This window comes from Bombina bombina, chromosome 7 (assembly GCF_027579735.1).
Source record: "Bombina bombina isolate aBomBom1 chromosome 7, aBomBom1.pri, whole genome shotgun sequence".
Lineage (NCBI taxonomy): Eukaryota > Metazoa > Chordata > Amphibia > Anura > Bombinatoridae > Bombina > Bombina bombina.
Genome location: NC_069505.1, coordinates 277,250,707 through 277,263,686, shown reverse-complemented (window position 1 = coordinate 277,263,686; position 12,980 = coordinate 277,250,707). Strand labels below are relative to the sequence as shown.

Sequence of the window (12,980 nt, the reverse complement as noted above, 5' to 3'; positions counted from 1 at the left end):
GCTTCATATTATAATTTGATAAATAATAGGTGCATTTTCTTACCCTCTGTTTTGTGCACCTGTTTATGTTAAATGTCTATGCAACCGTATACAATACTTTAATGTGGAGTGCATTTTCTCACAGGCCAAGCGCTACATGGAGCTAATCCCCAAGAAGATGCAACCTATTGCTGGTACAGAGGGGGCACATTATCGACGAAGGCAGTTGGTGAAGCAGCTACCTGCATATGACCAGGATCCAGAACAGTGCCAAGGCCTTTCAGAGCAGGAACGTTTGGTCATGGAAGGATTTGTAAAACAATACAAAGAACAAGTCCTGGGGGTGGCCGAGGTGGCTTTGCCTTGTAGTATGAAACAACAACAGCTGGAAAAAGATGGCAGCAATATTAAATCATCAAATGGGATGGAAGAGGAAGCTGCTGAAAAGACTGAATATGTGAGTATAGAAGCAACACCATAGGTCTAACAATAGAAGCATTAAAAAAGTGAGGCTAAGCCTGAATCTCTAAAGTAGACATGTGTAGGGGTATATTAATAGGAACTCAGTGTCTAACAGATTATATGTAATGACATGAAGATTAACTTTGAGAGCTCAGTTAGGTGAGAGAAGTGGCGTTCTGGTGTATGAAGTGGGATCAAGAGATTGATGATAGTAGTTTATGTTTGATACATCATTCTCTGTCATGTGGATGCAAAAGTCCTGCCATGCTGTAACTGTCCTTTCTTCTCTGCCAGGTGTGTGACATGTGCCAGCAACGCATGCCAAGTGACGCCCCTGCGGTGTATGCAGAGCGTGCAGGTTATGAGCAGCAATGGCATCCTTCCTGTTTTGTGTGTTGCCAATGTAGGGAACCACTGGTTAATCTAATCTACTTCTGGAAAAACAATCACCTTTGGTGTGGAAGACATTACTGTGAAAGTGAGAAGGCACGATGTGCAGGCTGTGATGAGGTGGGTCTTTTAATTTTTTTAAACATTCTATGGCATTCAAAGCTTTCTTCCATGCTAATACATAAATATATGGTTAAAAAGGTTAAAAAGGAAAACATAACAGTCAAATCATATGTGACAATTCAAGTTTGCATTTACTTATACTTATATTAACAAAGATAATGATTCCTTTCTACAATAGAAATAAACTTTCATGATTCAGACAGAGCAGCAATTTAAACAACTTTCCAATTTACTTCCATTAGCAAAATGTGCACAGTCTTTTTATATTTACACATTTTTATTCACCGGCTCTTACCGAGCATGTGCAAGAATTCACAGAATATACTTATATGCATTTGTGATTGGCTGATGGCTGTCACATGATACCAAAGGAGTGGAAATATACATAACTTTGAAATTTGTTAGAAAAACATCTACTTCTCATTTGAAGTTCAGACTAAGGCCTTGATGATCAAAAGTGCTATGAGGCTGCAAAATATTCAAAGGTATTCGCTGCTATGTAGAGCGAGCTTGTCGGAATATTCCAAGCTCCCGACATAGCCACATCGGCGACAGGCATTTACTATACACACCATTGGTCTCGATGCTGGCTTAGACAACACCAAACATCGCCAACCATATTGACGATGTATAGTAAAAGGATCTCTTTGAATAACTGCCATCTGCCTATTAACTACTCATAATACCCCCAAATCACTAAAAGATCCAAATAATGCTACCATCCGCCATATCTGGCATTTGTTTAGCAAACGAGTCACCAAATGCATGTTATTTACTGTACCAAGAATATGATAACGTTTCATCCGATTATGATCCTATGCTCTTATATGAGTTTAAAGGGACACAAAACACAAAATTGTCTTTCATGATTCAGATAGAGCATGCAATTAAAAGCAACTTTCAAATTTACCCCTATTATAAATTTTTCTTTGTTTTCTTGCTATCTTTATTTGAAAAAGCAGTAATGTAAGCATAGGTGTCGGCTCATCTTTGGTGCAGCACCTGGGTAGCACTTGCTAATTGGTAGCTACATTTAGCCACCAATAAGCAAGCGCTATCCAAGGTACTGAACCAAAAATAGGCCGGCTCCTATGCTTACATTCCTGCTTTTTCAAATAAAGATAGCAATAGAACAAAGAAAAATGTATAATGGAGTAAATTAGAAAGTTGCTTAAAATTGCATGCTATATCCGAATCATGGAACAAAAAAAATATAGGTTTCGTGTCCCTTTAAAGGAACAGAAAACCCCAATTTTTTCTTTCATGATTCGGATAGAGCATACCATTTTAAACAACTTTCCAATTCACTTCTTTTATCAAATTTGCTTCATTCTCTTGTAAGCCTTTGCTGAAGGAACAGCATTGCACTGCTGGCAGCTAGTTGAACACATCTAGTTAGCCAAAAACAAAAAACAAATGTGTGCAGGCACCAATCAGCAGCTAGCTCCCACTAGTGTAGGATATATGTTCGTATTCATTTTCAACAAGAGATACCAAGAGAACGAAGCACATTTGAAAAATAAGAGAATTTAAAAGTGTCTTAAAATTACATTATCTAAATCATACAAGTTTAATTTTGACTTTCTTATCCCTTAATGTTAAATCACTTGCCACTTTGTAGTTGGTGAGCTTCTGTTGGAGATCTTGCGTAGTAGTCACTGGTAGCATTACCATATCTCACAGTGCTATGTATTAAACAGATGTCTGTTTTGGTTCTACAGATAATATTCTCAGAAGACTACCTGCATGTGGATGGCCAGTCCTGGCACTTCAAGCATTTCACCTGTATGGGCTGTGAGCAGTCGCTCAGCGGAAAGTCGTATGTTCTGGATAAAGGTCAACTCTTATGTGTCAGTTGCAGCAAAATCCAATCCAATCAGTAGGATCAATATATCCATCAATGATGATAGGACTTGTGTCCCATCCCTTGTATTTCATCTTTAAAGATTTAACAGATACAAAAAAATGCTTCCAATGTAATGTAAAGCTTTGGTCTGAAGAAGTAACCATACTCACAATATTTTATTGTTATATTATTGCTAATACCTGAGTCTTTGGGGGATGTCTCCAATAGTTTCAGAGGACACCTACCTAATTATTACAGACATTCTGGAATAAAAGACCCGAAGATCTTTCTCTGAACTTCAATCAGGGGGTCAATATTGTTAGCTGAATTCCTTATTAACATATTACTGGAATACTAGCATATGTAGATATTTATTTGAGTATGTTGTGTATACTATTTGTACATTTATATATGTTGTTTAAATACAATGTTGAAGTGCCCTATGTTTGTGAGTTTCTATAGATTGTGCAGCCATCTCAATATCTAAAAGTGGCATCTCTAAGATAACAAAGATTTAAAAAGAAAAATGATAAAGTCTATACATGCAACACAATAAAAATCTAAAAATAATGGTCTATATTTAGCTCCTTAGATTAGATTAAAAAGAAAATGTTCCTGGATTTGATAATAAAGTTTTCATGAAACCTTTAATCAAATTTACAAAATATATGTGATGAGAGTTTTGATAAGATTAGATTACGTCACACTGTGCTTATCTTACATCCCTGGAAAAATCAATGTATTTATCCTTACCCTTCCCAGGAGACAAGAAATCTGGTTGCTGTTTTAAATATTATAAATGTTTCCTTATGTGTTCTGTTCAACATTCTACAGACATTCTAACGTCATAGAAATTTTCAGAACAGGACTATAACATTGCCCTAATTTTACTAAAAATGTATAGCATGCTTGAAATAAGAAATAACTCTTTCCAGTTCCAGGGGTCAAGTCCTACAAAAAAAAGTGTGGGAACTCACCAAGACTTCCATCCCCCCTCAAAATTAATATTATTTTATATATATACACACACACTGTATTTATATGTATATAATCTATACACTTTGGTTAATGAAAGCAAATCAAATCCAATGAAGGGTTGAATGGTTGCCTTTGGGCCTGATAATCCTCCTCTGTCACAAAGTCTCACCCATTTAATGTACAATAGTCCTATTTTTGCTGAGGGGAGCTAAATAACCTTAGAGCAAGCCACACAGAAATGTAAGCACCATGTGTTCTACAAAGAGCAGGGTGATCACACAGCATGACCCCTGACAGTCTTACATTTGGTGTATTGTAGGAAGTGTTACTGCCCATTACTAGAGGATCTCACTATCCCTCTAGCCAGACTGTGCTCTAGCTCCTCGCAGCAGCAGTTTTTACTGAAGTGTTTTTTGTTCTCTGTCCAGAGGGAACTTAGTTCCTCCTGCAAAAATAGTGCAGGAACTCCGTTCCCATTGCATTCCCGCTCGACTTGACCCCTGTCCAGTTCCCATGTTATACCACAGTACTGAATCACTAAGTTTAGTGAATAAGCACAACTGCATAAATAATTCATATATACAGTATATATATATATATATATATATATATATATATATATATATATATATACACACACACACATTGCCCATAAAATATGATGGGCTCCCATGAAGGAAGGCCGTAGTTATTTTACACTAATAATATTCTCTTCTGATGAAAAGACATTTTCTCTCTTGCAGCCATCTCAAAAATCTTGGTAATGCCAAAATAAATTAAAGGAACACTAAACCCAAAAACTTTCTTTCATTATTCAGATAGAGAATACAATTTTAAACAACATTCCAATGTACTTCTATTATCTAATTTGCTTCATTCTTTAAATATCCTTTGTTAAAGAAATAGCAATGCACATGGGTGAGCCAATCACACGAGGCATCTATGTGCAGCAACCAATCAGCAGCTACTGAGTATATCAATAGAATGAAGCAAATTAGATAATAAAAGTAAATTAGAAAGTTGTTTAAAATGGTATGCTTTTTCTAAATCATGAAAGAAAAAATTTAGGTTCCTTTAATTGTTCATTACACAGCCTGTCGCTGCAGTTCTTTGTTTTGCACTAGCGTCCGTTGCTTATGCATTATTAAAGGGACAGTGTATTATAAAATTGGTTTCTCCATAATGTGTTTACAATTACTTGTTAGACTAGCTACAGATCTTAAAATGTATGGGAAATTGTTCCTCTATGTATTTTGTTGTATATGAAATAGCTGTTTCTGTTAACTGAAACCACAACTCAATACAATGGGTATGGGCTGATCTTGCAGGGAGAGAATACCTCATTATCTTATCTGTCTAAAAGTTCTCCTTATCTTCTTTATTACTGTTTACTCAAATGCCAGTACTTAGAGAGAGAAATGGAAAATTAACATTGTAGCATCTCTCTGTGACAGTTCAGAAATGTTCAGTATAGGTGAGGATACAATAGGTTAAATTAGCTATCTCAAATGAGAAAATAAAGATAAAGGAGCTACTTGTAAACAATTTAGGGCTAAATTATGAGTGAATCGCTATATATTGCTCCTGCTCATGTGTTAACTGCGATACAAGTAAGTTTTTTGCACGCGTCGGGTATCACATGTATTTTTTAAAAGCTAAAGTTAGAATATCATGACTGAGTTAACGTATTTCCCAATCGAGCAAGAAAAGTGGAGAAAAAAAACACTACTCGCGCACAAACTTGATCACATTTTTTCAAGTGCGCTAACCTGACAAGAAAATATGAATATTTCACATTCCAATATTCTTCAAATAGCAGAATATGTTCTATTTATTCATAAATACATATTTTTACATATATCAGATTTTTTTGGAAAAATATATATCTATGCCTATACATATAGATGACTATATAAATAGGTATAGATATATACAGATATATATAGGAATATCATTTAAAAATACATAGAACATACTATGCTATGTGCACAACATTGTAATGTGAAATATTTACAGTAAATACACAGTTAAACACTTTATTATTAATAAATATTACATAAATATGCTTTAAAATGTTTTCATCTACTTGACTCCAAAGGGCTCAAATGCATATATATATATGTGTGTGTGTCTATATATGTATACACATGTGTTTATATGTATATATATATGTCTGTAAATACATAAATATACATAGAAATACATATATACACACATAAACATATATACAGTATATATATATATATATATATATATATATATATATATATTTAGATATGTATATGTGTATATCTCTATGTAAAGGCTCTTAACAGTCCTCATATCTTTTTGTGCAATATTTGTTTAAATATTTTTTATCATATAGTGTTATTATGAGTGTAACTGTATTTTCAATGTATTTTTTATGTGTTTTGTAACACTTTTTTGTGTCTCGCGTAACAGTTAACCAAAGTTCTGAGGTTGCAGTAGTTATTCTCGTGTAAATCATCATTGCGCTCACACGCTTTTTCAACTTTGTAATATGAATGCTTCTTCTGACAGACGCAAACAGCCGCAATAAACCTGATATCGCTTGCGCAAAATAGAGCCCCACTCGTAATCTGTCCCTTAATACACTCCAGTAGGTAAAATGAATAATTGGGAAAACATTAAAGAGGAGAAAATGTTGGCGTACACTGTCCCTTTAATGAACATTTAGAGATCACCAATGTATCAAATGATTTAAAGCATTGTGATCGACTCTATGGGGCCGATTTGCTGTCGGCATTTAACATTGCACAAGCAGTTCTAGTGAACTACTTGTGCAATGCTGCCCCCTGCAGATTGGCCGCTAGCAGGGGGTGTCAATCAACGCGATCGTAAATTGGCCCCCATGTATCTACAAAAATTTTATAGAAAAATCATTTGATAAACATTTCTATAGGATTGTGATCAACCCCAACATGAGCAAAAAAAGCATTAACAAAGAGCTGTGTGCTGGAAATCCTCAGTGAATAATAGCTGTCACTAAACACGTATATTGTTAAATGTTTTTCTGTTTTTAAAAATTGAATTAAAAAACAAAACATCTTCACCCAAATGTGGGATTAAAACAAATTTTAATATATCATAAATATTTTCAGAGTGAATTGAAATATTATTAAACATACGGGTTTTATTTGTCTGTACAATTTACATTTTGTGACAAATTGTTGTATGAAACGATGCTTCAATAAAATGTTTGACTTAGGTTATATCTTGTCTTGTATTGTCTCAAGTTTAGCAAGAACATTGCTGCATGCTGGGTATTTTTTTGTCACAAAATAGAAAAGTCATCTTCACTTGGTGCAGAAAGGTAGGTCACCTTAAACAAGGGAAAGCTAGATAAGTGACATTGTGCTAGGGACAGATGTATGAGTTACTTTGTGCAGGGGACAATCAAATTAAAGAGATATTTAAAAAGTCTGTTTGTTGCAATAAAAGCATTAAAGGGACAATCTACACCAGAATTTTAATTGTTTAAAAATATAGATAATCCCTTTATTACCCATATTACCTCTGTTATTACCTTGTATCTAAGCCTCTGCAGACTGCCCCCTTATTTCAGATCTTTTGACAGACTTGCAATCAATGCTGACTCCTAGGTAACGCTATGTGCCTGAGCACAATGTTATCTATATGAAACACATGAACTAACGCTCTCTTGTTGTGAAAACTATCAAAATGCATTCAGATAAGAGGCAGCCTTCAAGGGCTAAGAAATTAGCATATTAGCCTACCTGGGTTTAGCTTTAAACTAAGAATACCAAGAGAACAAAGCAAATTTGATGATAAAAGTAGATTAGAAAGCCGTTTAAAATTACATGACATCTGAATCATTAAAGTTTATTTTTCGACTAGACTGTCCCTTTAAGCCGTAGCTTATACTTCGTAGAATTCATGTATTATTTATAATTTTAAAATTATTTTTATCTTTTATTTCTTTTTTTGTAAATGTATTTGTGCTAGGTCCATTTCTTCCTGTCACAACCCCACAAGAGAAGGAGGCTAGGATCTCTGCAGGAAGGTAGCAGTTTTTTTCTTTGAAGTGTTACTAGGAGACATCTAATCATGTGACAATGGAACATAAGTTCTGTAGTGGTAGCCCTTTTATCTATCTGTGGGCAATGGTTACACTGAGAATGTGAGTGCTCATTTAGCAAGAAAAAGGTTTTTTATTACAACCTGTGTGTATGTTTACTTTGATTGAATATATTATTTTCTGCTAAAGGAGCACTTTCATACCCCTTTAATTACTTTGTGCTGGGCTCAAGCGGTTGAGGATGTTTGTCCTTGAAAAACACTAGCTATCTGATTAGGGAAACAAAGCAGCCATTACAAAACCAGTTGATAAAGGGAGGGAAGCTGGAGACTATAAAATTTACATAGCGTTAGGGTATAGATAACCTGTCCTCACATCTTCAATTTATCCAAAGCAACATCAGCTGCAATCACTTTTTAAACCCTGCCCCTTCAGCACTAGCAGGAACTTATTTGAGGTCTAATATAGGACCCCATAGAACTGCCACTGCTTCTCAGTCAAACACAACAAATGAGTCTGGGTTGTGGACACCAGGACATGTTAATAATTAGTGGTAGTAAGACCGTTGCTTTCTAACTTTTGGTTGCAAACTGGATCAGAGTGAGTCTGCCCTAAAACAGCCTGAGAGCTGATTACACAGATTCATAAATAGGGTCCTATGAATGCTATTGCTTGAAATGTTGATCAAAACTGGTAGAGAACAGCCCTTTTCAATAACTTCATTTATGGATGGATTTCTATATTTTTTACTTTAAAGGACTAAACAGTCAAAACTAAAATTGCCTAATTCAGATAGAGTATGCAACATAAAAAAACTTTCCAATTAACTTCTATTATCAAATGTACATTGTTCTCTTAGTATCATTTAATGAAGAACATACCTAGGTACAGATGAACATTCTAGCTAGATGCCAACTTTACCTTTAAAATGATTTGTCCCAAACTTACCTGGATCGGAATTCGAGGGACGCCATCTTGGATGACGTCCCTTAAAGGAACCGTCATTCATCGGGAAGTCGTCGGTGAAGATGGATGGATCCGCGCTGGAGGTCTTGAAGATCAGCCGGTCGTCATCGGATTGAAGAACATAGAAGATGCGGCTTGGATGAAGATGTTTGCCGGCCCGGATGTCCTCTTCTGCCCGCTTGGATCAAGACTTCAGCCGGAGGATGGACGTCACTCTTCAGCCCCCGCTTGGGGTTGGATCAAGATTTCGGATGCTTGGATCAAGACTTCGGTGGACGGAACGGTGAACCTGGCATGGTGAATATAAGGTAGGAAGATCTTCAGGGGCTTAGTGTAAGGTTTATTTAAGGGGGGTTTGGGTTAGATTAGGGGTATGTGGGTGGTGGGTTGTAATGTTGGGGGGGGTATTGTATGTTTTTATTTACAGGCAAAAGAGCTGAATTATTTGGGGCATGCCCCGCAAATGGCCCTTTTCAGGGCTGGTAAGGTAAAAGAGCTTTGAACTTTTTTAATTTAGAATAGGGTAGGGCATTTTTGCTTTTTTTTTTTTTTGTTATTTTATTAGGGGGCTTAGAGTAGGTGTAATTAGTTTAAAATTGTTGTAATATTTTTCTAATGTTTGCAAATATTTTTTTATTTTTTGTAACTTAGTTCTTTTATATTTTTTGTACTTTAGTTAGTTTATTTAAATGTATTTATTTGTAGGTATTGTATTTAATTAATTTATTGATAGTGTAGTGTTAGGTTTAATTGTAGATAATTGTAGGTAGTTTAATTTATTTATTGATAGTGTAGTGTTAGGTTTAATTGTAACTTAGGTTAGGATTTATTTTACAGGTAATTTGTAATTATTTTAACTAGGTAACTATTAAATAGTTATTAACTATTTAATAGCTATTGTACCTGGTTAAAATAAATACAAAGTTGCCTGTAAAATAAATATTAATCCTAAAATAGCTATAATATAATTATAATTTATATTGTAGCTATATTAGGGTTTATTTTACAGGTAAGTATTTAGATTTAAATAGGAATAATTTATTTAATAAGAGTTAATTTATTTCGTTAGAATAAAATTATATTTAACTTAGGGGGGTGTTAGGGTTAGAATTAGCTTTAGGGGTTAAAAAATTTATTAGAGTAGCGGTGAGCTCCGGTCGGCAGATTAGGGGTTAATACTTGAAGTTAGGTGTCGGCGATGTTAGGGAGGGCAGATTAGGGGTTAATACTATTTATTATAGGGTTATTGAGGCGGGAGTGAGGCGGATTAGGGGTTAATACATTTATTATAGTAGCGGCGAGATCCGGTCGGCAGATTAGGGGTTAATAAGTGTAGGTAGGTGGAGGCGACATTGGGGGCGGCAGATTAGGGGTTAATAAATATAATATAGGGGTCGGCGGTGTTAGGGGCAGCAGATTAGGGGTACATAGGGATAATGTAGCTGGCGGGGGTGTACGGAGCGGCAGATTAGGGGTTAATAATAATATGCAGGGGTCAGCGATAGCGGGGGCGGCAGATTAGGGGTTAATAAGTGTAAGGTTAGGGGTGTTTAGACTCGGGGTACATGTTAGAGTGTTAGATGCAGACTTAGGAAGTGTTTCCCCATAGGAAACAATGTAGCTGCGTTAGGAGCTGAACGCTGCTTTTTTGCAGGTGTTAGGTTTTTTTTCAGCTCAAACAGCCCCATTGTTTCCTATGGGGGAATCGTGCACGAGCACGTTTTTGAAGCTGGCCGCGTCCGTAAGCACCGCTGGAATTTAGAGTTACAGTGGCGGTAAATATGCTCTACGCTCCCTTTTTGGAGCCTAACTCAGCCCTTCTGTGAACTCTACATACCAGCGGTATTTAAAAGGTGCGGGAGAAAAAAAGCCAGCGTAGCTAACGCACCCCTTTGGCCGCAGAACTCTAAATCTAGCCGTTAGCTTTTTGACACCAATGTCGTAATATTAAAGGGACAGTAAACATCTTGTAATTACAAGACATTTCTGTTGTGTTGCTATAGAATTACATGTCAGCCAAATCTTAAGATTTTTAAAACAGATTAACATATTTTTAACTGCAATTATTTTCAACAGTCAAACTCTACTCACTATTTGCCTTATTGAAAGGAGCCAATCCGGGCTTGAGTTTGCAACAGGGCTAGCCAAGGTTCTAATGATAGTATAAAGTTAATTGTTTTGTATTTATTAATAGGGTTAGTCTCACAAAGGCAGAAAGGAGCATTTCAAGTTCTGAAATTTTTCAAAGCTAAATTATATGAAAAGTGGGCAAAATAAATAATGAAGGTTTATTACAGACTTTAGTCTGCAGACAACAAGCCAAGCCCCTGTCATAAAGTTAGTATAAAGTACATTGTTTTTAAATTGTTGTTATCCGTTAAAGCCAGTTAATGAAAGATATGTTGTAGGGTTAGCCTTGAGAAGTCAGCAGGGAGATTTTTATGTTCTGAGAGTTAAAGTATTTGAAAATGAGGCAAACTAATTAATAAAAATATAATGCAAAGTTGTTTCATTATGTATAACTAAACATTTTATTTAAAAATCTCAAGCTGTGTACTGTCCTTCTAACTCACCTGCCCCTTTGTTGTAGGACGAAACTTTAAAAACAAAATTGGCCGGGGGTTGTTTTAAGAAGTTTTCCTCTCTGCCTTGATCTAGTTCCCTACAGCATCATACTTTATTTAGGTTCTGCAAATTTCTCTGGAGACTCAATGTTTGTATCCCAAAAAAAAACACATTAATTATTGATTCTTAGTAAGTAGGACAGTGTATCTGAAAATATATGATGGTGGCAATTAAGATGTAAATTATACTTTTGAACACTTTTGCTTGTATTTATGTTATTTCTGATCATTTAAATGACTTCATATTTTAAAGGAACAGTAAATATATTTGTAACATAGCCAAATCTAAACATTTTTAAAACAAATTAACATCTTGTTTTCTGCAATTGTTTTTCATTAGCCAATCTCCACCCCACCACTTGCCTTATTTGGAGGAGCCAATATGGGCTTGATTTTGCAGACAACAAGACTAGCCAAGGTTATAATGTTAGTATAAAGTTAATTGTTTAAAAGTTGTTATAAGTTAAAGCCAATTAGCGACAGATACGTAACAGGGTTAGTCTCGAGAAGGCAGAAGGGAGCATTTCAAGTTCTTAAAATTCAAAAATCTACAATTTTCAGAGCTAAATTACATGAAAAATAAACAATGAAAGTTAATTTCAATGTTGATTTACTGTACATAACTACATATTTTCTATTAAAAATCTCAAGATGTCTACTGTCCCTTTAAGGCATGGAAAACTATTTATAATATCCAGTCATGACAAATACCTTCAAAACAAAGACGGTTGTAATTGGATACAAATAATAAAAAACAGAAGCTATTGAAGTTCACATTTAAATCAAGAATAACTGCTTATTGCTCATTAGCCTGTGTAGTCACAGCTACTAAAAAAAAAACAGACCCCTTAGTGGGGCGGAACCAGCTTTGAAAGGTCTGGTTCACAGATACAGCAAGCAATGAGATCTAGAAATAATAATGCTGGCAAATGGGTGAGGCTAAGACAACAAGACTTGGCCCACCTGGCAAATGCCCTATATGTTGGCTCAGTCTGGGCCTGCAATTGGGGGTGGGAGAGAGACCACACTATTTGACAGGCCATTTTATTGGCTGCGTTGACTCTACAATGAACTATTATCTGCTTGCCTGAGTACATTGACCCTTTCTTTTCACAGAGAAATGTAATGAAAATAAAAAAAGTAAAACCTTTAGGATAAAGTTAAAAGGTAATTAGTAATCAAAGAGAGATAGAGGTGGTAAAAACAAACACTTTGTGGACTTCAGGAATGCTTGGGATTACCACATGGCTATCCTACAAACTAAATAAGCTTACACTTTTAGGACATTTTGGGCAGATTCGCTGGACCTATGGTTCTTATCTGCCATCAAAATCTGTGGCCTAGATTTGGAGTTTGGCGGTAGCCGTGAAAACCAGCGTTAGAGGCTCCTAACGCTGGTTTTAGGCTAACTCCGGTATTTGGAGTCACTCAAAAAAGGGTCTAATGCTCACTTTTCAGCCGCGACTTTTCCATACCGCAGATCCCCTTACGTCAATTGCGTATCCTATCTTTTCAATGGGATTTTTCTAACTCCGGTATTTAGAGTCGTGTC

At 35.6% G+C, this 12,980-nt stretch overlaps 1 protein-coding gene across 2 annotated transcripts in view; it reads left to right on the top strand.

Moving 5' to 3' along the window:
- The window catches only part of LMCD1 (LIM and cysteine rich domains 1), a 70,320-nt gene extending 66,910 nt beyond the window's left edge, over nucleotides 1-3,410 (top strand). For both annotated transcript variants that reach the window (XM_053720782.1, XM_053720781.1), the window contains 3 exons: nucleotides 125-436; nucleotides 736-951; nucleotides 2,676-3,410. In XM_053720782.1, the coding sequence (XP_053576757.1) occupies nucleotides 125-436; nucleotides 736-951; nucleotides 2,676-2,837 (690 nt within the window). In that variant the 3' untranslated portion in view covers nucleotides 2,838-3,410. The remainder of the gene's footprint in view (nucleotides 1-124; nucleotides 437-735; nucleotides 952-2,675) is intronic.
- Nucleotides 3,411-12,980: the final 9,570 nt, after the last annotated feature.